Source organism: Delphinapterus leucas, chromosome 19 (assembly GCF_059928025.1).
Source record: "Delphinapterus leucas isolate spDelLeu-1000000601 "Yukka" chromosome 19, BTC_Dleu_Yukka2, whole genome shotgun sequence".
Lineage (NCBI taxonomy): Eukaryota > Metazoa > Chordata > Mammalia > Artiodactyla > Monodontidae > Delphinapterus > Delphinapterus leucas.
In genome coordinates, this window is record NC_143147.1 from 16,073,035 (window position 1) to 16,097,712 (window position 24,678).

At 57.4% G+C, this 24,678-nt stretch overlaps 3 protein-coding genes across 4 annotated transcripts; 1 reads left to right on the top strand and 2 right to left on the bottom strand.

The window, feature by feature from the left end:
• Window positions 1–566: 566 nt before the first annotated feature.
• Window positions 567–1,775, bottom strand: LOC111171046 (spermatid maturation protein 1). Its single transcript, XM_022566697.3, is given in 2 exon segments — window positions 567–1,170; window positions 1,173–1,775. Coding segments are annotated over 2 exon segments (807 nt in total). The 5' UTR covers window positions 1,678–1,775; the 3' UTR covers window positions 567–868.
• Window positions 1,776–2,142: 367 nt separating this feature from the next.
• On the bottom strand, window positions 2,143–17,739 carry LOC111185929 (neuroligin-2). 2 transcript variants are annotated; one of them, XM_089900451.1, is made up of 8 exons: window positions 16,991–17,739; window positions 13,857–14,558; window positions 10,312–10,362; window positions 8,008–8,157; window positions 7,649–7,834; window positions 7,334–7,526; window positions 6,365–6,961; window positions 2,143–5,568 (listed from the first exon to the last, which is right to left on the bottom strand). In XM_089900451.1, the coding sequence occupies exons 2-8, from the start codon at window positions 14,311–14,313 to the stop codon at window positions 4,695–4,697; spliced, it is 2,508 nt and encodes an 835-aa protein (XP_089756577.1). In that variant the 5' UTR covers window positions 14,314–14,558; window positions 16,991–17,739; the 3' UTR covers window positions 2,143–4,694. The 2 variants fall into 2 exon arrangements, with proteins under 2 accessions (XP_089756577.1, XP_089756578.1); XM_089900452.1 differs by lacking the exon at window positions 16,991–17,739 and adding an exon at window positions 11,058–11,116 and having other exon boundaries at window positions 2,602–5,568; window positions 13,857–13,916.
• A 716-nt stretch (window positions 17,740–18,455) lies between these two features.
• LOC111185840 (transmembrane protein 256) lies at window positions 18,456–19,604 on the top strand. Its single transcript, XM_022595814.3, has 4 exons — window positions 18,456–18,613; window positions 18,915–18,946; window positions 19,202–19,282; window positions 19,380–19,604. Exons 1-4 carry the CDS (start codon window positions 18,529–18,531, stop codon window positions 19,521–19,523), a joined length of 342 nt encoding a protein of 113 aa, XP_022451522.1. The 5' UTR covers window positions 18,456–18,528; the 3' UTR covers window positions 19,524–19,604.
• The last annotated feature ends 5,074 nt before the right edge of the window (window positions 19,605–24,678 follow it).

Below are 24,678 nucleotides of genomic sequence, written 5' to 3' on the forward strand. Positions count from 1 at the left end.
TCCCTTCGACCTGGCTCCTTGTTCCCAGGTTGTGTGCGTGTGTGTGATCCCAAGTGTCTAGAAGTAGGTAGGGCCTGGGTTTCCCTGCTGTCCAGTGGATGCAATATCCTGATGAGTTTACGTGGGAAACTGAGGAAGGTGGGAGGAGACTCTGATGGGCCAGTAGCAATGGGAATCTACCTGTGGGAGCAGGGGGATGGAGCGTCTGAGGCCACGAAGTTGATCCTTGGTGTCCGTGTGACCATGAATAAGTCACTTGGCGTCTCTGAGCCTCAGTCTCCTCATTTGTGACATGGAAGTGCTAATCAGAGGAGTGAGGTCACACAGGGCTGTGTGGACGCAGCCCTTGAGAGTGTCCTCAATATTTTATCCTCCGCTCCAAGCCTTCTCGAGTATACAGGAGCTTCGGGTTCTGACTGGGGAACTGTGAGGGCCTGGGTACCCTCACTCAGCCATCCCTCCCCAAAGGAACCAGGGCTTCAGAGGGACCACACCTCACCTGTAGTTACAGCCTAAACCAGGGCTCTGGTGGGAGCCGGACCTCTGAGAGACTGAGGCCATGGGGATGAGGGTCTCCACTCAAGTGCAGTACTGCCTGGGGATCTGGAGTGGGATTTGGGGGGCTTCCCTGGGCACTAAAGAACAGAGTAGAGGCAGATGGGAGCCTTGGAACCAAGAAGGGCCTGGGGAAGGGCTGAGGACAGGGCCTGGTGAGGCCAAGAGGTTGATGAGGGTCCTCAGGGCTCTCTAGGCCCTGTTGCCAGGGAGATCATTTCCTTAGCAACCAGGCTTCTGGGTGTTGTGTGGGCCCTGGCACCCCCCACACCACCACAAACCACCTCCTCTCTTCTTTTTATTCTTCTTCCAGTCACCTCTCTGTCAGGGAACGGTATACCCAGGCCTTTCCCGTCCCCTCAGCCGTGCTGGATCCAGAGACCGGGGAGTAACAGTGGGACAGGGCCTCCACCTCCCTGGTCAGCTCCCGCAGCCACCCCCTCACGTCTCTGGCATTACAGGCTACGTGCCCTGAGGAGTGGTGCCGGGGGATGTCTGGGATGTGGGCCGAGCCCAGCATGGGTGGCTGCGCTGGCGAGCACTGCTCCTGTTCTGCTTGGGGCACCACTGAACCGTTCTTGTGGCTCAGGGCCTGAGGGCTGTGGGGCGGGGGTTCACAGGGTACGCGGAGGCCTCTAGGCCCAGCTCTGACTGCATCTCTCTTTTGAGCGGCCTTCCCTCTGCAGTTTGCTGGAAGCGGATGGTCTGGGTAGGTGGCTCCACGGCAGCCTGGGCCCAGGGAGTCCAGAACCCCTGGGTGGACTGAAAGCCTTCCCAGTCCTTGGGGCAATCCCAGTTGTGGGAGCAGATTGTTGTGTGCTGACGTGGGGTCTTCTCGTCATCGCTGTCAGTGTCAGGAGCCCAGGCTACGTGGCGGTGGGCGCAGCGTGCTGAAGAGTCTCGATGGCGACAGTGGCGAGTGGGTGGGGGCAACACGGTCATTTTCACAGGGTCCATGGTGCACCGAAGGTCGACTGCAGGGGCGCTCTGCTTCGGGGGCTGGGTCTGCTTCCCAGGTGAGCATAACTCAGAAGCTTCTGTGGATCGGGGACAGGTGAGAGGCTGGTGGGGAGCCTGGCTTCTCCAGGGTTGGAGAGGCAGGTGCAGGAAGAGGATCTGCATAATTACGGTGTCTGAGCAGGGAGAGCGGGAGAGGAAGGGGCCCGCTTAAGGTCAGGGCTAGAACACCTGGTTTCTGCCTTTCCTATTCCCCAACCTCCCCATCCTCCACTTACCTTTCTCACAAATAACACGAAACACTTGGTGTAAGAAGCTACGGAGTCTGCGCCACGGCTAGGTGGGGGAGGACACAGTGACTCCAGGCAGGCCCCCGCCACCCGGCCTGCCCCCCAGCCATCCTGCCAGCACCCTCCCACCCGGCCCCACCCTGACCAGCGTCACCGTATTGACGCCAGTGTTAACGCAGATCCTGATGAGGTCCAGCAGCGACAGGATGGAGTTGCCCAGGTCCTGGCAGTTGTTGGTGCTGGGGCTGTGACACGAGGCCCACCCGGGCCGGGGCCACTCAGCCGTGGCCATGGGGGTCCCTAGGCCCCCAACCTACTGTGCCCACAGTACCACCGGCCGCTTTCCTGTCCCAGAGGCTCCTGGGGGTAAGCAGGTCACAGTGATGTGGGGCTCTCCCTCAAAATGTGCCAAGAGGGAGAGTCCTGGGCCTGTGTTTGACCCTCCAGCCTGGGCCAGGGCTTAGCAGAGGCCAAACCCTTCACCTTGCGTGTCTCTCCTGTAGCCAGCCACCTGCACCAGCCCATAGGCCCTCTGGCCTGTTTGGTGTCTGTCCCCATCAGCCCCTGCCTGGTCCTCTACGCCAGGCTCTGACCTCTGCACAGACACTGGTCCTGATCTTAACTCCCCGAACAACCCCATTACCAATGACCACCTCACCCCAGCACCCACTCCCCCTTTCTCTCTGACCTCAGAGCTGTTCACTGGAAAGGGCTGTGGGCTCGGACCCCCTCCTTCTCCCTCACTGGCAGAGTCACTTCTCCAAGGTTTGTTTCTTTAGAGCCCCACCCCTACCTCCCAACACAACAGCAGGCAAAACCAACAGTTAAACTTTTATATTTACAATATTCTCTTCATCTTTTGCCAGGTTTAAAAATGTGTACAGAGCCGCGAAGGGTTGGGGTGGGGACATGGGATTGTCAAGGAATTGTTCTGGGGACAGGGGCTGGGCATTGGAGTCCGTGGCTGAATCATGGGATCCCTCAGCCCCCCTCCCATGCCCCAGTTTGGGGGGCATCTGTCTACAGGGTTCAGGGCCCAGGTCCCTAGCATTTAGAAGGCAGGGCTGTTTGGAAAGGAGCTAGACCAGGCAGGGGAAGGGGTGGGAAAAGAACTAAGTTTCCATGGGTGGAGGTGGGGGCAGAAGGGACAGTCAGGAGGCAGAGTTCTGGGGAGCCAAGACCAGGGATTTGGGGGTCAGTGGAAGACAGCACTCCACCCCCTATTCAAATTTGGCACCAATGAACCCACAAAATGCCAGCAGACGAGGATTGGCTCCTTCTCGGCTGGTGTCCCTTGAAACCCTTCCCGACATTGTTCCTTTCCCCAGAGGCCCAAACCGTTTCTCTTTGGGCAGTCACCTTACACACATCCTTTCAAATCAAATTCTTCCTGCTGGTGTCTGCCCAAGTGCCGTCCCCCACTGCCCCCTCCATCTGTTCCTCAGTACAGCTGACCCCGTTCTCTCCCCCAACCTGTCCGGGGAAGCCTTTCTCCCCTGCTCTCCTCCCCTCCCCCCCCACTGCTCCTTTCCTTCAGCCCTGGGGGAGAGGGGGCAGGTCAAAGGAGGGGGTGGGCAGCTAAGGGGAGAAGATGGCTTGAGACCAGGAAGGGGATGTCTTCAGAGGGGGACGGCGAAGGGGGGAGGGAAAACGGGCAGAGAGGGAGGGATGAGACATGGCGAGAAGAGGGACGCAGGCAGGACCCCTTTAGCTGCCATCTCCCCCTCTCCTGTATCCTACCTGCCCGGGTCCAGGGCTGAGGAATCCTTGGCACGTTTTGGGGGGTCTTCGCCCCTCAAACCCACCTCACCAGTTTGGCACAGATGAGAGATGGTCTGAGGACTGAGGGAAGAAGGGCTGCCCTCAGACCGCGGTGAGGGCTTTGGTCAAACATGCACGGCCTCTGCGGGTGGCAGGTGCCACGCAGCCCCCCACCCCCCGAACTCTAGGGGAAGGAAGGGCAGAGCTTAGGGTCTGTTCATCTCCTCAGGGTTTCTCCCTCCCCCTCAGCTTCTGTCAGTTTGAAGTCCTTTCACTTGTCCTTCTCACAAGTCTCCCTTGTGAGAAGTTAAGTGCTGGGCCTGAGGCCCTAAGATGCAGGGAAGTGCTGGAGAGAAAGGGGCCGTCTGCATGGGAAAACGTACATCCACATGCAAGAACATGTTTCCACTCAGAAATGCATCCTGGACCCAGGGGACGCAGGATCTCCTCCCTTCCCCGCGGCAGGGAATGTGTGTCTGTCATCTGTGGAAGGCGAGGCCTGCCCGGGGGAGACCATGCTTCACCTCACTTGTGCCACGGGGGATACACATGCTTCGCTGGGGCAGGAGGGCTGGGGGCAGGGCAGGGGGGCTGTGATTTCCTCGCTGCTTCCCAGGCACCACCCTGCGTCGTCCGGTGGCCAAGGGTCGCTGTTTGTGAACACACCACTTCCAGGGTCTCCAGGGGGTGGGAGGAGGGAGGAGGTGGGAGAAGGCATGAGGGAACAGGATTCTGGGGCACAAATCCCCACAGAAATTCTTTGAGGGAGCCAACATGTGTCCAGGGCGGCAAAAAAAAACCTCACCCTGCACATGGGAAAACACACCCCCTCGTGAGAAAGCACACCTCCACGTGGGAAAATACTTCCACGTCTCCACACACCGAAGACGGGTGTCCAGACGACGGAGGGGAAAAAACACCCCCCCAGTTGTTCAAAGGCCCAAGTCCGGAGAAGAGAACGGGCCACTCCGCGCGGGAGAAGCGCACACATCCCGGCGAGGAAACCCATGTCCACCTAAAGCTCCTCGACGTGTGACAGCTCCACACGACAAAAGCCTGTCGCCAAGTCCTCCTCCCTGCCTTCTGAGCGGGCCGGGAGGGCCGGGGAGGGGGGCCTCCCCGAGCCGCCCCCTATACCCGAGTGGTGGAGTGGGGATGGGGGAGCGTGTTGTTGTGGCTGGTAGCGGTGGGGGGAGGCGGGGGGAAGGGCCCAAAGGGATGGAGGGAGGGGGGTGGCGGGGGAGGGGGTGGCCCCAGGCCGCTGGGCAGCAGGGTCAGGGCCCCGGGGGCCAAGAGAGGCACATCGTCCGGCGCCCGGCGCAGGGCCAGGGTGTAGTCGGGCGGGCAGGCGGGGCGCAGGGCCTCCGCAGGGTCCGCCCCGACGCCCCCGCCCCGCTTCAGCTGCAGCGACACCAGCTCCTCCTCGGGTGGCAGCTCACGGCCGGCCGCAGGGAGCAGGGGGCCCCCGCCGGGCACGCCGGAGCCCGAGCCGCCGGGGGGGCTGAGCCGCCTGCACCGCAGCTCCTGCCGCCGGTCCCGCTTGTAGTAGAGGGCGGCGAAGGCAAGGATGTTGAGGAAGAGGAGGGAGGCGCCCACGGCCACGGTGACGCTGAGCTCCGTGGAGTAGTCTCGGGAGTCCCCGGGGAAGCGGTCGTAGGCCCGGGGGCCCGTCTCGGGCTCGGGCTCGGGCGGCAGGGTGGCCGGAGGCGGCGGGCGGCGAGTGCCGGGGGCACCAGGGGGCGGGCGCGGCGGCCAGCGCGTGGCGTAGGGAGGGAGGCGCGTGGTGGTGGTGAAGAGCTCCGTGTGCAGGCTGTGCAGGTGCGGCACGAGCTCCAGCCAGAAGGCCACCTTGTTGGCGCGGTAGTTGTCGCGCACGCGCGGCTTCAAGCCGATGTGCAGGTACTGCTTCTCCTTGCTGTTGAACTTGCTCCACACCACCTCCTCGAAGCGGTTGGGCTTGGTGTGGATAAACTTGGTGTCCTGTGGCACCGGCTGGTTGGGGTCGCTGTGGACACAGGGGGGCAGGGAAAGGAGGAGTAAGGGTTAGGCTCCCATGAAAGGCGGGGGTGGGGGCGTGCTATGGGAGGAATGGGGAGAGAGATGGACAGAGATGCAGAGAGCTGGGGAGACGGGAAGAGAGACAGAGACGGACACGAAGAGACAGAGAAACTGCCAGAGACGGACGGACAGACAAATAGGGATGAAGCCAGACTGCCAGAGACAGTCTGAGATGAGGACAGAGGGGCAGAGAGGGCAGAGACAGACCACCAGTGACAGAGGCAGAGTCTGAGACTGAATGAGATAGAGACATATGGAAACAGAGACACAAAAGGACATGAGAGACAGCCAGGGGGAAACCAGCGAGTACAGAGTAACCAGATCAAAGCAAGCAGAGATATCAATAGATTTCAAGAGAGAGAGGCAGAGACAGCAATAGACAGACAGACACAAACCCTCACACACACTCAGATACACAGATGGGAGCACTCAGACAGCGGGCCGAGCTCTGGGAGGAGAAGGAGAGAGCTGGGTGGGCAAGGGAGGGAAGGAGAGACAGACACGGAGCCAAAGGCACCAAGTGAGCCCGCCCGCCAGAAAAGACAGGGACCTCTCTGTCCAACTCTTCTGAGTCTTCAACACACACAGAAGAGCTGTCCGGCAGGTGTCTGAGTCGAGAAGGCAAGAGTGCCTTGATGGAGGAATGATGGCCGTGTGAAGGAGAGGGAGAGAAGGGGCTGAGGATGGAGGGGGTGTGTGCCCTGACCCGCAGAGATGCCTGACCCAGCCCCTCTGGCCCTCACCCGGTCTTGGCGAAGTTGGTCCAGTAGGTCATGACCACGGCGCTAAGCATGACATCATTCTTGGAGAAGTTGCAAGGGAAGAGGTCGGTGGCGCCCACCATGGGCACACCAAAGACGTAGGGTAGCTCGTCCCCGTGCGCTGCATCTGCCCACTCGGGCCGGCCCTCAGCCTGGCAGTGGTGGTAGAAGGTGTAAAAGTAGACAGGGGACTGGTAGTCAGCGTGCAACTTGGCGGTGGCCACAGCCGGTGCCACCCACTGGTGGTCGGTAAAGAGCGCCAGCAGGGTCTTGCGCCGCATCTCGCCATTGTCCCTGTCGGCCCAGTCTGTGTACATAAACTTGATGGTCTCCCGCAGCACATCCTTGCCCTCCGGGTAGCCATACAGGTTGTCCACAAAGTTGGAGACGGTGAAGTCGAAGGCGCTGGCGGACACGCCGTCCTCGCTCTCCGCCGAGTCCTCCACGAACTTGAGGCCCTCTCCCTGGTTGACACCGATGAGCATGTCATAGTTGAGGAATTCTCCCTGCTGCATGAGGATCTCAGGGTCATCGGGGACTACGTCACCGTCCACCACGGGCCCAAAGGCGATATGGTAGCTGGGGAGAAGGGGTCAAGGTCGCATCACCTGTTCACCGGCCTCCTCTCAGCTCACAGCCTGCTGAGTTCTCTGCTCAGAAGACCCCTCTCCCCTAGTTAAAACCTTCTGAGCCCTTCAGGGTACTTGGCCTCTCGGGAAGTCCTCCCTCAAGCACTTCATGGAGCCTCGTGCACACTGGCTCTGTTTAGGCACCTCCGCTTAGGGAAGGCTTCTGGGAGAAGGCAGGGCCCCGGGAGGGCCTTGAAGCCCACCTCTCCTGGCTAAATGGAATGCCTGTGGCCTATGGCCTGCGGGCACCTCTCACCCTCAACCTCCTTGGAACCAGCAAGGAGAATGGAGGCCTGGACCTGGCACTCTCCCACCCCCATACCGGGCGGGCTGCACGTCCTGGTCCACCAACTCCCGAGAAGGCTTCCGGCGCAGACACTCCACGGCCTCGGCGCTGTCCTCCCGGTCACAGCCCACCTTGGCCGCCAGCAGCCGCGTGTACTTGAGCGGCTGGTAGTTGACAGACCAGCTAGAGATGGCAGTGCCACTCTGGGCGATGGCCTTCTGGAACAGCCCTGGTGGGACAGGCAGGCTTTAGGCTGGGCTGTAACAGCCTGAGGGAGGAGAAGGGGGACCTGGTGGGGTCAGGGGTGTGAGAAAGGGGACAAGAGGGACAGGCTGAGGAGGTGGCTGGTACCTTCCGAATGGTGGGAGAGGATCAGAAGGTTGACACAGGAGGCCCCTGCTCCAGATCCGAAGATGGTGATGCGCTCGGGGTCGCCCCCAAAGTGGGCAATGTTCTCACTGAGCCAGCGCAGGGCCTGGATCTGGTCCAGGAGCCCATAGTTGCCTTTGGCAGCCTGGTCCCCAGTGCTGAGAAAACCTGGGGGTAGAGGAAGAAAGAGGGCTTCCTGGGGATGTCACAGCACTCTTGCCCTCTTTCTGGGCAGCTCAGTCCAGCCCAGAAGCCATTCTGCTTCTGTTGGGTTTAGAGGAACCCTGCCGGCAGGCCCTCCTCCCAGACTCCAGCCCCTAGAGTTGGCTGCCCACCCTCACCGAGCACCCCAAGCCGGTAGTTGAGTGTGGCTACAATGACGTTGCCGTAGGCGGCCAGGACAGAGCCATCGAACATGTTCCCGGTGCCCTCCATGTAGGAGCCGCCATGCAGAAACAGCATCACCGGCTTCTTCCCGGAGTCCCGGATATCTGTGTGGGGAGGGGGCGGGTAGGTGGGCCGGGGGGTGGGGTGGGGGACAAAGACACAGTCAGACCAGAAGCAGCACCGCCCAGCTCCCAGGCCTGCTGAGTTCCAGCCCTGAGCTCAGGGGACATGTCACTCCCATCCCTGGGGGGCAAGACCGGATTCCCCTCCCTCCCTCCCCAGCTAGCCCTGGCAGAAGATCCCTCCCCACCTCCTGCCGGTGTGCCTTACAGCACTTCTCCCCATGCCTGGCAGACCTTCCAAGAAGCCTAGCAGAGGCAGGGCTGGGGGCTGGCCCTCCTCAGGGCATCTGCTGGACCCAGGGGAACCCCTCCCCACACACACACAGCAAATCTCCTTCCTGCTCCTAGGAAGAGCGAGCTCCCAAGGCTGCCACTGGAGCTAGAGATCCTGGGAGGGTCCTGGCGTTTCCTTCGACTCAGGCCGTGGGCCTCAGCTCCACATGGTAGCCTGGTCTGTGGGTGAGGGGGTGCCAGGCCCTAGGGTCCCTGGGGGCTTGGTCTCCTCCCCGCCCTAATTCCTTTCTAGGTCACCTCGCCAGTTACCATGGCAACCCCCAGCCTAATTACTGTGGCAGGAGGCGGCAGGGTGGGAAAGAGCCTGCCTAATGAAGCCAGGGTGCAGCTCTAGTCTCGGACCCCCCAAACTGGCCTAAGTCCCGAGCTCTGGATCCTTCTCTTGCCATGTCCCCAAAGGATCCCATGATCACTCCCATATGTAGAAGGCCCCTTGAGGCACTACAGACCGGACTGCGGGGTAACTAATTCTGGAAGAGGGTGGGAGTCTGAGAGGGCTTGCCGGGGTCCCTGCCCCTGCAGCTCCTCCACGATGCAGCCACAGTGCCTGTGCTGGCGTCACCCCTGGCCTCCAGGCCCTCCTCTTTCTTGACACCTGCAATCTCTGACCAGCCTGGGCACTCGGGCAAATAAGATCCAGGCCTGGGGTGACGCCAGCACAGCTGGTCCCCAGTGCCTCTGCCCGCCTCCCTCATGCCGCTAGGAACTTCCCTCCTGGCAGAAGGTCAACCAACAGGTCACTGAGACACTCCCCTCCATCCCCCCACAGACAGCTTCCTGCCTCCTGTCTCTTAGGACCTTCTATGACACCTCCTTCCACCTGACTTTGGCCAGGAGCTCCTAGGTGGGCAGTGCCCTCTCTGTGTCCTCCCCCAATCCTATTCTTCCCTTTGTTCCTGAACCTCCAGTGGCCTTCCAACAGTTCAGGCTGGTCTCCTTCCCTCGGAGGTCCTGTCCTAAATGTCCTCACTCCTCCCTGCTCCTCCCCACCCAGCACCTCCACTCCCAGCGAGGGGGGAGGGGGAGTCAGAAAGGGGAGGAGCAGGAAGGGGGGCTGGGGCGACAAGAATTCAAAACCAACAACAAAAAACAGGATCAAGAAAGAAGAAAGAAAGAAAAAAACAACAACCAAAAAACAAGAAGCTCTCGGGGCAGATTCAACAAGAAAAGAAAAAAAACCCAAAAAACCAAGAAACCAAAAAAGATCCGTTTTTGGAAAAAAAGAAAAAAAGAAAAAAAGAAAAAAGTTCTTTGCACTTTTTCAAAATTTTGTGGTGAAACTTCAAGATATTGGGCCCTGTTTTCAAAAATGTCCAAATTCTTTAATTTGCTTCAAATGTGCGTTTTCTGCATCGGACAGGCTTTTTTTTGGAAACTGTAGCAGGTTTCTGTTGTTTCGATTGTGTCATCAATTTGCCAACTTAAATTTGTTTTTTTCAAATGTTATTTTGCTCCAAATTAAAATTGTTTTTTCAAATGTTATATTTCACAAGTTTCAAAACAGTCCAAATGTCTGTCAAACTAAACATTTTATCCAATTCTTTGGTGTTTTTTGGTTTTTGTTTTTTTTCTGACATTCCAATTTCTTTTTGCACTTTATTTTCGCCATGTTTAAGCTTTTCTTGCCGGTTTTCTAGTGGGTCCAACATTGTTCAAATTTCGTTTGAAGTTTTCATAATTCTTTTTTCCAATTATTACAAATTTTTCTTTTCTTTTCTTTTTCATTTTTAGTTGGGAAAACGACTGAGGGGCCTTGAGGGCTGTGAGGGCATTAGTTAGGGGCAGGGCCGAGAGCGTCCTCTTATCAGCAACCACATGCAGCAGCGGGATTTTTAAATCTACCTGTGTCTGGCGGATTGAGCGTCGCCTCGTCACGTTTTTTTGTGAGCGGACCTAAGACCGGGAACACAAAACAGAGAAAAAAGGACAATTTTGTGGGGAAAGATGGGGGTCGAGGGGAGGTGGTGGATGGGGAGGGGAGGAGAGAAAGCAGAAAAGGGGAGGGTGAGGGGCAGAAAAAATAAGCCGAAAAAAGCAAAATTTGTTTTCAAGAAAAAGAAACCAAGAAAAGAGAAAAACGTTTCTACAACCCAAATTTTGTTCCCCTCCCCGGAAAAAGTCATGCCCCAAAGAAAAGGCTGGTTTTGGGGGGGTGGGGTGCCTGAGTGGGCTGAGGCCTGTCTTAAGACATATTGATTTGGCTGGAAAGGATTTGGCTTGTCCAAGTGTTTGCTAATTGCTGGAAATGAAACGGTGTTAGAGGTGGGGTGGGTGGGAGGGGAGGGGAAGCCAACCAGGGAGCCTGGGAGCCCAAGGCCAGCTGTGTCCCGCCCGGGGAGGGGCGCCACCACTCACACAGGCCCTCTTCAGGACCAGCCAAGCACCTGCCCACTCCCCTAGGCTGTAGAGAGGAGGGGTTCCAGCAGAAAGGACTCTGCTTCCCTCTGGACCCATCTGGAGGGCAGAGGGTAGGATGGGGTTGGGGCAGCCCGTCCCCACAGCTCACAGCCCCTGGAAGCCCTCAGCTCTCCACTGGCCAGCGCGGGGGAGGTCAGTGAGGGATGCCTGCCCACCTCCCAGCCTCTCACCAGCCAGCATTTCTCTTCCATCCGCACTCACAAGCCTGACTTCTCACCCCATCTCCCTACTGTGGGGTGAAGCAGGGAAAGGGGTCATCAGGTCTTGCCCTCCACTCCACCTCTTCCCTCTGACCCCCCTCCCCACCCTCATCCCTTACCCAGGCCTGCTCTCCTCCCCCACAGATGGTGAACTCCCCACCAGGGGCGCCAGCCCCCCACCAACCCCTGCTCTAATGCCAAAAGCCCCCCTCCCCAATTGGGGGTTCAGTCCACAAATAGGGAATAGGAAACACAGTGCCCTGAGCCAGCCCGACACATAAGGTGCCAGGAGGTGCGGGGAGGCGCAAGGTGTGCCCCGTCAAGGAAAGGCCTCAGACTGGGCTCAGAGTTTGGCTCTAGGCTTCTTTCAGATTGGGAGATTAGTCAAGGGAGAGCTGGAACCCAGAGACCTGAGGGGTTCCCCCAGGCTGATCAATTTCTCCTCAGTGGCCTGGGGACCAGCATGAGGAGGGATGGGTCAGTAAGGCTGAGGCCAGCCTCTGCAAGGCTTCTCCCAACTGGTGGTGATGGCCCCAAGGGGACCCATTAGGATCAGGGCCTGTTCTTCTCTGACAGGATAGGGATGGGGATGAAGTCAGCAGGGCGTGTGTGCGTGTGAGAATATGATGTGTGCGGCTGTGTGTGTATGAGTGTGTGTGTGTGTGTGTGTGTGTGTGCGCGCCTGAGTCAACGTCTTCCTCTCAGAGCGGGTGTGATTTAGTGAGATCACCTGAATGTGTCAGGCCCCAAGCAGGTCTGCAATAAGTGATGGTTAAAAATACAGAAGGTGTGGGCATGGGTGGGGTGGGGGCAGGGTGGGCAATTTGTATGGAGGTGTTGGGGTGGACAGTCCATTAGTGGGAAGTGCTGGGTGAATGTTTCACATGAGGGGTGACGAGACAATAGCCCACTGAGAGGGGCTTTGCAGGCGGGACAGCTTTCTACCTGAAGATGTGGGTGGAGAGTCCACGAGTGGAGAGCATTGAGATGGGTGGCCTATTGGAGGCACTAGGGTGAATAATTCACTGGTAGGAGGGCACTGGGGTAGGTGGTCCATGAGAGGGCAAGGGAAGGTAGAGTGGACGGCTCTGAGGCAGAGGGTGCTGGGATATTGGGGAGGATGTGTGGAATGTATTAGGGTAAGTGGTCTATCAGAGTGCTTGGAATCTGAACAGGATTGGAGGAGAAACTTCCGTGCATTGTGTGTATGGGTGGCTAGGAGGCGTGGCTTATACGGGGAGGGGTAGTGATGGTGTTGAGGCGCATGAGGTGTCCTGTGATTGGCATGTCCTCTGGGTGCAGGGAGCGAGGTGTTGGAGTACTTGGTCTGTGAGTAGGGTGTAGGGTTGCCACCTGTGCTGTCACAGCCTGAGGTATGATACTGATGACCTCTAGGCAGGAGTTGGGGTAAGCAATGTCTGAGAGGTGTTGAGAACATAGGGGACTGTGGTGTGAGTAGCCTGTTGGAGCACGTGGTCCAGCTGCAGGGTTACTGGGGTAAAGGTCTGCGTATGGGTGTTACTAGGGCACATGATCTATACCCAGAGATACTGGGGAGCACAAGTCTATATGGGTGACAGGGTACACAATTCCAGAGAAGTGTTGGCGTCCGTGCTGTGTGAAGGTGCTGGGAATTTTGATATGTGGGATTCTAGAGCACAAGGTCAGTGTGCCGGTCGGTTGGGTACCTGACCTGAGTGTTGAGTATTTGAAATTCCTGGTCTTGTAGTGGGACTTGAGTTCATGATGTGTGGGTGTTGGGTGTGTAGGGTGTACAGTGGGGTTCCTGGGTACCAAGCCTATATGTAAAGTTGTTGGAAAATGGCCTGTGGCGGGTGTTATCAGAGTGGATGGTCTCTGTGTGTGTCGGGTGTTTTGGAGTGGTGACACGGGGAGTAGGAAGGATAACGTGGGGGCTCTTTGTGAGGATGGTCTGTCGGGGTGGCTGCAGGCCTGCTGATTACCCTCTGCCATGGGCTGCTGGAAAGTACTGACACTGGTTGGGCTCGATGTGCTGGAGGCTGGCTGGGGGGAACTGTCCGGTGGGAAACTGCTGCTGGGGACTAGAGCACTGCCGCAGTGAACTAGAGAGTTCATTGTCAAGAAGAGCCAGGTTGGAGCCCCGGGGAAGGTGTTCTGTTGGGGATGGGAGGGCTGTGCTGTGAGTGGAGGGGCCCTTGGCAAGGAGCTTCCCTGATCCTTCGGGAGTGTATAGCGATCAGGGGACAGAGCATCCTGGGGAAGAGGCACTCAGCTCAGGTGAGGGACCCTGCATGGGACAGAAGGACGTCTGCCCATGCTGGCCTGGGGAGAAGGAGTCTTTGCTGTCCTTGAGGTGGAGGTGGAGCTCAAGGGGGTAGTGGCTGGGGACAAGCCCAGGCCTGGGCGCAGGAGATGGGTCAGAGCCGGAGTGGCTGTCTAGACAGCTGACGATGGATGCCTCCACCACCTGATCGCCCTCAGTGTCCCCTCTGTGTGTGCCTCTGTGGGCAGCGGGTGGGTAGGCCCAGCCTAGTCCTGCTGCCCTCGCCATCGGCTCTCTGGGCGCACAAAGAGCTTCTGGGCTGACTGTGGGATTCGTTCCTGGGACTGCCTGGCAGGGACCCGTACCACCCTGGGAGGGCACGCAGAGCCCGCCGGGACGCACTGCCCCTCACGGCCCCGGCGAAGGCCCAGCTCCCGGCCCGGGGCCTGCCGGCGCCTGAGGGTGTGCATGGATGTCTGTGGGCTGTGTCCACCGGGGGCCCGGCCAGGTGCCCGCGCCCTTACCGTCCTCGGTGGGCACGTAGAGGTTGAGGTACAGGCAGTCCTCGCTCTGGTTCTGCACGTAGGTGGCGGCCGCCTCCAGGTTGTCGGTGAACCACACGGGTAGCATGATGGCGGGCAGCGCCCCGTGCAGGTTCTGCGGGCAGGCGGGCGGCAGGGTGGTGGCGTTGCGCACGCCGGGCCACGAGGCGGGGGCCTCAGGCGGCTGGAAGCGGCGGGCGCCCAGGGGGGGCGTGGCGTAGGGCACGCCCAGGAACTGCACGACCGGGCCCAGGATCTCGTTGTTGAGCTCGCGCCGCACGCCGCGCACTCGCCCGTAGGCCGTGTTCACCACTGGGAAGCGCTCCTCCCCGAGGCTGCCAAGACCCAGGCCCGGGCCGCCCGGGGCGCCGCCGCCGGGACCCCCTCCCCCCCGCTGAGCCCCCGCCAGCCCCACCAGACACAGCGCCAGGAGCCACATGCTGATCGGGGGACCCCCCCTCCCTCCCCGGGACCCCCCCCCTCGGAGAGAGAGAGAAGGGGGGGGAGAGGGAGGGAGGCCCCCCTCGCCCCAGGAGGGAGGAGGGGGCGGGGGAAAGGGAGGGAGGAGGGGGGTGGGGAGGGACCTGGGTTAGACGGGACAGAGAAGGGGTCTGTTCCTCTCCATGGAGGGGGCGAGGGGTGGGGAAGGGGAAGGAAGTGGGAGAAGGTGAAGGCAGGCCCAACCTGCGGGGAGGAGGGACAGACAGACGGACGGACAGAAAAATACAGAGAAGAGGTGCAAGAAGGGAAGGGAAATTGGACGGGGCAGACAGACAGGAATGGGGAAACAGAAGAGACAGGTGGTTAGTGACTCGGAATTCAGACCAAGTTGTCCCCCTTCTTCCATCCTCTGGCCCCTTGACACCTCCCCCCCACCCCAGCCACCCCCTCCCCTCAGCAGGGACCCAGATAGAAAAGTCTGAGGCTGGGGTGAGGTCCAGATGTGTTAAACATCTAGGACCATCAGAGGGGAAGGAGGGTCAGCTCCCCAGACCCAGTACTTCCCCTTCCAGCTGTTTATCCCTCCCAGGCATGTTCTCCTCAGGGACTCAGGAGTCCCAGTTCCCACCTCCCTGGGAGGGATGAGACAGACAAGGAAGAGAAAATAAAAATACCAAGTCATTAATTAGCAGGAAGTGGTGGGTTTGTTTATACGTGTTAATCACTCCTGAGCTGTAATTTCATGGCACTGAACTCCCACCCCAGGCCAGACTTGGGTCTTTCTTGGGACTGCACAAGCCCAGCACCTTACCCTCCCTTCAACATCTCATTCTAGAAGGATTTGTGTAGTGGGGGAGACCCCTGCACCCCAGGGCCTCTCCATTTCTCCCCTCAGAAGTTAAGGTGCCTTGAGGCAGGGAGGGGATGGGGAGGGGATATTGGAGGGGCAAATCCGGGGACAGGTGCGTGATTCTGCAGCCGGTTGCCGGGCGACAGGATGCTGCCCCGCAATGCTACCTCGGCAACGGGCTGCAGCTTTAACCCTGGAGTGGGGGTGGGGGTGGGGGTCTGGAGGAAGACGGGAAGGGTCTGGGTTGGTTATGGGGTCCATTCAGGGCATGAGGAGGAGAGCAGAGACATGAGTCAGAATGCTAGAGTTTCCCCCAGCCTTCGCATAGAGGGAGAAGTATATGTGTTGAGGGGAGCTGGAGACTAGGGGCCTAGAGAACCCTAAAAGAGCTGCCTCTTGCCCCTTGTTGGCCAGTCAGAACTAGCCCTAGTGACCAGGCCTCTGGCTGGGAAGAAGGGTTGCTGAGGTGGCTTTAAGGAGAATCAGATGCACCCACCAATGGCTCCCCTCCCACAGTCTTGAACAGCCTTGAACCCCAGACACCTCTTCTTCTATGCATGGCATTTTGACCCATGCCCTGGGGACAAACCTTGGCTTCTTCTCATCCCATCCCAGCTATTCACCTCCCCTTCCCCTTGCCAGCCCCCACAGTTGCTGCCTTGATGCCTGGGTGCTCAGGGCAGCAGGAGCAGGACAAGGGAACAGATCGGACTGAAGGGGCAGACACCAGGGTCATCTCAGCAAGCCCCCCCGTCCCCCACCCCCCCCCCGCCGCCAGAGCTGTTTGCTGACGCGGGGTTTTCAGAGCCAGGCACCAGCCCGCGGCTGGCTCTCTGCAGGTGTCAATTTATTCCAGAGATGAGGACACAGGAATCCTTACCACACACACCCAGTCATGCCCTCCCTTTCTTCAGGCCCTCTTAAGCTCCTGTTCCCCCACCACCTGGAGGGGGCTTGGGGCTGGCTCCTCCAGGTTCTCCTCTGCCTATGCCAGGCTGGACTCTGCTTCCATGGCCTTGCCGCCCCTCCCCCACCCGCCCCCTCCGCCTCCCGCGAACAAGGTCTGCCTCTGTCACCCCCCTCCCTTAAGGTACTTTGGGCCCCTGGCCTCCTCCCTGCCAGCTTCTCTCCCTTCTTCCCTCCCACTGGAGCCCTCCCCCCCATCTCTCTCCTCTCCATAGCGCTCCCTCAGAGCATCTTTCCACGGCCTCTTCCAGCTTGCTCCAGCTCTTGCCTTCAGTCTCTCGCCCCTCAGTCTTCTTTCATCTCTCTCTCTTCTACACCTCCCTCTTTGGTGTTTCTCATTTTTCTGTCTCCTTCAAATCCCTTCCCCAAATTTCTCTCTCAAGCCCCTTCTATTTCTCTCTCTCTTTCCCTATTTCTGTCTCCCCCATTTTCTCTCCCCTGCTCTCCTCATCTCTGTCTGCCACATCTTGCCCCCCCCCATCCCTCTGCCTTGTTCGCTCCATTCCTGCCCAGGCCTGACTCCCCCGGTCAGAGAGAGTTGAGGGACGGGGGCTCAGGCCATAGCTCCCCCCCTTCTTCCTGCAGTGGGGAAAATGGCTTGGCCGGGAAGGGGAGAAGGAGGGGGAGGGGGAGATGGGAACACACGGGGTCTGTGGGCCCATTCAAAGGATCATTCATGGGCTGGAGAGAGGCAGAGACAAAGAGACCGAGACGCAGAGACACGGCGAGAGCATCCCTAGGCGGAGACACGCAGACAGAGCAAGCTGGGGGAAACCAGGCGCAGGGAGAGAGATGGGGAGGGGGAGACCCCAATGGACCGCCACGCAGCCCCCTCCACCCGGCCCGGCTTAGCTCCTACCTGGCTCAGCCCTGGGGCCGTGGTGCCTCCATCCAGGGCTCTGAGTAGGGGGCGGACGGGCTTCGGGAGGGGGGCGGCGGCCTCTGAGCCCCCGCGGCCCCGCAGGCCCAGCCCCCGCCCGCAGCGCCTCACCCGGCGGGGGAGGGAGATCGCCCCAGCCCCCGGGGGCGGGGCCGGGATCCAGTCGATCCCCGGGGAAAGGAGAGGTAGGGGATGGGGTCAGGAGGAGCCCAAGAACAGGGAACCCCGCAGTGGGGACGGCGGAGGGAGGAGGAGGCAACGGGACAGGGCTGGATTGGGAATCCACTGGCTCCGTGGGCTGGCTTCGAGGGACCGAAAGGCGGTACAGGCGGAGGATCCTGAGGGATCGGGTACGGGAGGAGGAGTCCACGGCAATCCCCAGGGGGCCAAAACCCGGGAGCGCAGGATCCGCGGTGCAGGGGCAGGGATCCAGCCGGAATCCTCAGGGAGGGGGAGGGATCTAGTCGATCCCGAGGGCGGGCGGGAGGGGGAGGTCCGGGGAGTCAGAGGAGGGCGGGAGCCGAGTCTGGAGCCCCGGGGCGGGGGTCGGCACAGATTCTAGGAGGGAAAGCGGAGGTAAGGGGTAGGCTTCGGGCAACGCTCAGCAGCCGGGAGGCCCGGACTCCTGGCCCCGCGCGCCAGGGCCCGCCCGCCCCGCGTCCATCCCAGCCAGAGAGTGATGATCCGCCGGCTGAGCAGCCGCAGCAGCCCCGCGCGTCACCGCGCGGCCGCCTCCCCCGCCCCCTGCCGAGAGAGCGGCGCACACCCCTCGCTCGCACCCGCCTGCCCGCCCGCCCTCCAGAGTGTGGGGGGGATTGGAGAAGGTGGAAGGGAACGGGAGTGGACAGACCGACGGATGGACGAAGCAGGCCAGCAGGGCAGGGTGGAGACACCCCCCACACACACCGTTATCTCCCACCTCCGGGTTCTCGCAGTTAGTGCGGGGGGTGGGGAAGGAAGGAGGGGGTGAACTCTAAGGGGCGGGACATCGTATGAAGGCGGAGCCTTCGGTTCTGGAGGAGGGGCCATTTGGGTAGTGGGCAGGGTTTAACGGTGGTGGGTGGGGCTTGGCTATCCGTGAGGCCGCCTCTTTTTGGGAGTGGGTCTGGTTTAAAGCTGAAAAGGAGGAGCTTGTGGGGAAAGGGGCGGAACTTTGCAAGGGGACCGGGATCTTTGGAAATTGGCCGGAGGTGGGGGGGGCGAGGTGTTAAAAGAGGCTACCAACTTGGAAAGTGGGCCAATCCGTGACGCAAATCCTCTAGTCCCGCCCCCCCAACCCCGCCTCCACTGCTCCGCTCCTCCGCTCCTAATTGGTTCTGGTTTCTCCGCCCGCCAGAAGTCTTCGCCACTCAACAGAGGTTTTACAAAGGCCCAAGTACCCGGGTGAGGACCTGGACGCTGAAATGAACACGGACCGGATTGGGCACATGTGGACTTTATTTGCATGGGAGATCGGGATTGGCTGGCCTCTTGGGTGGCCCAGGCGGTGTTCGTCCGGCGCGTGACCGTCCACTGCCATGGCTGGTTCGGGGGCTGCTTTCCGCCGCCTGGGCGCCTTGTCTGGAGCTGGGGCCTTAGGCTTGGCCTCCTACGGGGCGCACGGTCAGGAGGCTGGGGATGGAGCTGGGATTGTGTTGGGGGCGATCTTTAGGGTCTGGTGCAGAGGCGGAGTCTATGGGAAGTGTCGGCCCTCCCATCGACCAGACGACCCGCGGAGCCCTAAACCTTTTAAAGTCCCTCAGCCCGGCCCAGTTGGTTACCAGAACTGCCCAATGCGTGTTTCCACCAATTAGAAGCCTACTGGGGGCGCCCTTTCTCGCCTGCGTCCACCTGGGTCCCCCTGGGAGTGGGGGCGGTCGAGGTTGGCGCTAGGACTGGTAACCTTTGCTTCTCCTTTCCACAGGAGCCCAGTTTCCGGATGCCTACGGGAAGGAGGTGAAGTAACTGCCCTGGGGTCCTCGGCTTCGGGGCCTATGAGGGCAAAAAGTCTGGGGTCCCTGAGGGAAGTAGGGGAGGGACAGGGCGCGGGCCTTTGTAGCGGTAAGGTATGCAACTCTTGAGGCCTGGGCGCCTGACGGAGGGGCAAGCTGGGACTTGAGAGGTGGGGTTGGAGGACGAACTCTTGTCCGTTGTGTCCCCCCGGGATCCTTCGTTGCTTAGGAAGTCCCCCCATTTCTCCTTTTCTTGCAGCTCTTTGACAAGACCAACAAACACCACTTCTTACACAGCCTGGCCCTGTTAGGGGTGCCCCTGTGCAGAAAGCCCCTCTGGGTAATTCCTCCCACCCCTAACCCTGACCAAGCCCCACCCACTCCCTCTAGCCTGCCCGGTTCTTACTGGCCTGCATTCTGCCTTGTATCTCCTTCAGGCCGGGTTACTGCTAGCTTCTGGAACTACCTTATTCTGCACCACGTTTTACTACCAGGCTCTGAGTGGAGACCCCAGCGTCCAGACTTTGGCCCCTGTGGGAGGGAGCCTGCTACTCTTGGGCTGGCTTGCCTTGGCTCTTTGAGCTTCCTTGTGTTTAATTTCTGGGTACTTCCTTTTAGAAGTGGAGCAGGGAGGGGATTAAAAGAGAAAGGCAAATAAAGAACTTTGGAGTCTTTGTTCATCTTAACCTCTTAAAGGAGGAAGGGTAGGGATTGTCAACCTTTGAACTCCTTCCCTTTCCTAAGACCGAATCAGCGAGACTTGGGCCTGGGTGGAGAGTCAGGGTTCACTTCAAGTTAACTTGTTATGAGGTTCTTAAACTGGTGGACATTAGAGTCATAAAGAATGCTTGAAATAATGCAGATTCTTGCCAAAGCCCTCTTCAGGGCCTGGCAATCTGTATTCTAATAAGCTCATCTTGTGGTTCTGATGCTCACTAGCATTAATACTAGATTTCTGTAGGGTAGTGGGTTTTCTTTCCTTTTTAATTTTTTATTGGAGTATGGTTGCTTTACAATGTTGTGTTAGCCTCCACTGCACAACAAAATGAATCAGCTATACACATACAGAGATCCCCTCCCGTTTGGACTTCCCTCCCATTTAGGTTACCACAGTGCATTAGGTAGGGTTCCCTGTGCTCTACAGTATGTTCCCATCAGTTGTCTATTTTATACATAGTATCAATAATGTATATGTGTCCATCCCAGTCTCCCAATTCCTCCCACCCCACCCCTTTCCCCCTTGGTATCCGGGTAGATGGTTTTTTGAGTAGCCCCTTACTCTAGAAGTCAGGGTTAAGGCAAGGCGGGATGAGGTGTCATTAGTTACAAAAAATACTTTGGGGTTCAAAGCAGGGACAGAACATCATGTATTGGGGGTCAGAAAATGCTTCACAGTGCTTGAGATGATTCTTAAAAGAGCTCTGTTGTGTGGCTGAAACAGTGAACAAAGACAGAGGTGGGAGGGGAGGGGTATGGGGCCACCTGAGTCCTCGGTGTGGGATGAGTTTCTGACTTAGGCAGGAGAGGAATGAGAAAAGGTGGCAAGGTGGGCTGGAGTAGCACCTATAGCAGAGAACTGGAGGGTATTTAGTGGGCAATTTTTATTAAACCAGTGCTCGTCAAGTGTTGGTCACGTGTCAGACAGACACATGTTACAAGGAAATTGAACCATGCACGAAACAGACACCATGTTTCCCTCGTGGGGTTTCCCATCTGGTATAGGAAACAGACCTTAAACAACTAAACACAAATATATCACTGTGAGGTATGCTATGTGCTTGAAAGAAAAGAACAGGGGGGCTGGAACAGTGGGGCAGTGGAGGGTGTGCCCCTTTAGATGGGAAGGCCTCGCAGAGGAGGTCCTGTTGAAGCTGGAACTAAGCATGCGCAGCGTGGAGGGCACGTGTGTTTTTGGCAGAAAGAATACCTGGCAAACAGGCCGAGATGGAGCAGTTTGAAATCCCTGAGGCAGGAGAGAACTGGGCGGGTTGGAGAAAGAGCAAAAGCAGCGTGGCTGACGTGTGGTGTGGTGAGGCGCTCAGAATTTATTTGCAGCGCAACGGTTAAGTCACTGAAAGGTTTAAAGTGAGAGAGTGCTAGGATCTGATTTATGTGTTTAAAAGATCTGGAGAACCAATCAGAGGACAGCAAGGATGGCAACAGGGAAACCAGCCAGGAGGCCACTAAAGAGGTCCAGGTGTGAGATGGTGACGGTGGCTTGGCCGAGGGTGGAAGAGGTGGTAAAAATGTTCAATTCAGAAGGGGTGAATGAGAGGGAGATTTCTGGTTTACGCACCGGGTTGGATGGAGGTGCTGTTACTTAGATGAGAAATAATGAAGGGTGGGGCAGGTTAGAGGGAGGCAGATCAGGAGGTCAGTTTTGGACATGTTGCTTCTGAAATGCCTGGGAGACATCCAAGTGGAGGCACCAAGCAGGTAGTTGGGGAGCTCAGGGAGGTGTCTGAGCTCAGGAGAGAGATCTGGCCTCAAGTTTACTCTGCAGCCCACTCTGGTCAGTCTTCTATCCCATCTCTTCCCCATAGATGCCCTTGGAAGGATCCCATGAATCACTATGACCTCTTGGTTGCCAGACCCAGTGGATGATTTTCAGTCTCACCTTCCTCAGCCTCTGCAGCATCTGACACAGTTGGCCACACTGTCCTCGAACACATCCTGTTCCTTCTCTGACACCACTCTCCTGCTCTTCCCTATCTCTGTGGCTCCTCTGCCGGCTTCTTGTCTATACCCAATTTAAATCAATGGTTTCCAAATTTTAATTAAAAAAAAATTGAACTCATAGGTATACATATTTTAATTTCACCTTTTAAAATTTCTATTTTTGTGTATATTTTATAAACGTGCATATCTGTATAGTATACTGGGGGGTACATACTTAATTTTTCTGACGGTGTGCATTCAAAAAAGTGCAGACCGTTTAGCTGAGTGAGACGATTTCTAGGTAATTTCATTTGGCCCCATAGCTTTAATTACAATCTGCATATTTCTAAATCCAGAATTTATCTCCGACCCTAGTCCTGGCTAAGCTCCAGACCCTGTAGCAGCTGCAGTGTACAGTGTTCAGTGGAGACCTGCAGGAGTGAAGTGATGAGGGAGAGCGGCGTGTTCCAGACCAAGGCAAGAGCCTTGGAGGCAAGAGAGCCCTGTGCCATCAAGACCAGAAAGAATTGCTGGTGGCTGGCTTGAAGATCATGAGAGGATCAGTAGTGAAAGATGAGGACAGACGGGGCCAAATGGTGGAATGCCTTGTGCTGAGAGGTTGGACCCTTCTGAGGGCAATGGGGAGCCACTGAAGCATTTATATCCAGGGAGGAGGCATACACTTGAGGTGTATTAGTAGAGGATCACAATATCTCTTCATTTTAAAGATGAGGGGAGGGATTTCCCTGGTGGTTCAGTGGCTAAGACTCCACGCTCCCAGTGCAGGGGGCCCGGGTTTGATCCCTGGTCAGGGAACTAGACCCCACATGCCACAACTAAAGAGCCCACAGGCCACAACGAAAAAAAAAGATCCTACATGCTGGGATGAAGGTCCCGCGTGCCACAACCAAGACCCAGTGCAGCCAAATAAGTAAATTTAAAAAAATTAAATAAAGAGGGAAATTCCCTGGCAGTCCAGTGGTTAGGGCTCTGCGAGTTCACTGCTGTGGGCCTGGGTTCAATCCCTGGTTGGGGAACTAAGGTCCTATGAGCCGCACGGTGCGGCCAAAATAAAATAAAATAGAGTAAAATAAGGCCTCAGGGGGACCTCCAGAGTGGTCCAGAGTGCCAGTGGCAGAGCCGACACTGGACCCCCAGGCTCCTACTTCCCAGTGCAGTGCCCTTGCTGCATTTCCATCCACCCTTCATCTCAGGCAGCATCTGGAGCACAGGGAACCTCCAGCTGGAGGAAACCCTGACATTTGGCATGGCCACCGTCCATGTAATATATCCCTAATACCTTTGCTTTGATCCTCCCTGTGGGTCAGACTCTTGGAAAACCAAGATAAATAAGGACCACGTGGTAATTGGTCCCTGTTATTGCTGCACATTGTGTCCAGTCTTCTCAACAGTCCTGCAAGTCAGTGGAAAGTGAAGCTAAGAGAGGTGAAGCAACTTCTGTGTCATACAGCCAGGACCTGGGGAAGCTGTGATTGAAACTCTCTTCTGTCCAGTTCCCAAAGCTGAGCTTTTTCCTTCTTGTACATACCGAGAAACTCAGATTTCAGCAGTGGAGACAGACCCTTTAAAAAATAATTTGATACAATGTGTTCAGTGTTACAAGTAGATACTGAGGTGGGCTTGTTTGCCTTAGGAGACTGGTAAGACTTTGGCGCATTTGCTGGGTTTTCAGCATGCATAGTTCACCAGAAAAACGGACAAGATTATACTGGTAACAAGTCGAGGAGAACTGGAGTGCCTGGAGCTCAGGATGGAGTGGGCAGGCAGGAAATGACAAAGCAGTAAGAGTGAAGGGTCTCCTGGGCCAAGCCTGAGTCAACTTTGACTTCCCTTTTCCTCACATTCTATATCCAAGCCATCATCAAGTCCTGTTGGCTCAAATACATAACTGGAAACTGACCATTTCTCACCACCTCCATTGCTACCACTCTGGCAGCTGGTCCACGCCACCTGCAAATCTCATCTAGCTTTCTGAAAGAACTTCCCTCTGCCCTTGCCTACCTACAGCCTACTCCGGACAAAGCAGCCTGAGAGAGAGACAGAGAGAAATCCTTCTAACACTGTCACCCTCGGCCTTAGCTGCAATTTAAAATCTGCTGGGGAATTCTCAAAAAGTTCCTATGTCTGCACCTCACCCCAGATATTCTAATGTAATTGCTATGAAGTGGGGCCCAGCTAGAGGTATTTTTACAGCACCCCAGATGATTCGAACTTGTGGCCAGGGTTGAGGAACACTGTCACAGTATGTAAATCTCATATCTCTTCTCTGGCCAAACCCTCCAACACTTTCCATTTCACTCAGAGTAGAAGCCAATGGTCTACAGGGCTGTATGTGATCTGGCCTCCTGTGACCTCTCTTTCCTCCCCCTCGTTCATTCCATTCCAGCTACACTGGCCTTTTGGTTCACTGAACAAACAAGGCACACTTCTACCTCAGGGCCTTTGCCCTTGTTCCCTCTGTCTGAAAAACTCTTCACCCAGAAGTCTGCATGGCTTAATCCTTGACCTCCTTTAGGTCTTTGCTCAGCCATCACTTTCTAGTCTGCCCCCTATAAAATTGCAACTCTCGTCCACCATTCTCTGTCCTTCTTATCCTGCTCTATTTTTCTTTATAGCACTTGTCACCGTCTGACTTCTGATGTATTTTATGTACCTTGTCTGTCTCTTCCCCACTAAAATGTAAACCCCAGGAGACTGGGAATTTTTAAAAACTGCTAAATATTTCTATTACCTGTCTGACATATAGTAGGGGATCATTAAATCTCTGTTGAATAACTGAACTTCTGTATGTCTGTGTTTTGGTGGAGGCTGGCGCGTGGTTTGGGCCAGGTAGAATCTGGGGCGCTAAGGGATACCAGGGGAGAGGTCCAGCATTTGGGTTTGAAGATGATGACTGAAGCTGTAGGACCAGTCCAGAGGAACATGGACATAGGGACAAAGGAGCCGCCAAACCTGCTTCTCCCCATGTGCATCTTGATGGGTGAGACCTCCATCTGCCTGGTCACCAGACAGGCACCTGAGGTCATCCTGGACTCCTCACCTCCACATCTCACTTCC

Coding starts and splice junctions, on each gene's coding strand:
- LOC111185840 (XM_022595814.3), top strand. CDS start 18,529: ATGGCTGGTTCGGGGGCTGCTTTCCGCCGCCTGGGCGCCTTGTCTGGA. Junction 18,614..18,914: donor GGCCTCCTACGGGGCGCACG/GTCAGGAGGCTG, acceptor TCCTTTCCACAG/GAGCCCAGTTTCCGGATGCC. Junction 18,947..19,201: donor CGGATGCCTACGGGAAGGAG/GTGAAGTAACTG, acceptor CTTTTCTTGCAG/CTCTTTGACAAGACCAACAA.
- LOC111185929 (XM_089900451.1), bottom strand. CDS start 14,313: ATGTGGCTCCTGGCGCTGTGTCTGGTGGGGCTGGCGGGGGCTCAGCGG. Junction 8,158..10,311: donor GCTCAATCCGCCAGACACAG/GTAGATTTAAAA, acceptor CTCCCCACACAG/ATATCCGGGACTCCGGGAAG. Junction 5,569..6,364: donor ACCAACTTCGCCAAGACCGG/GTGAGGGCCAGA, acceptor CTGTGTCCACAG/CGACCCCAACCAGCCGGTGC.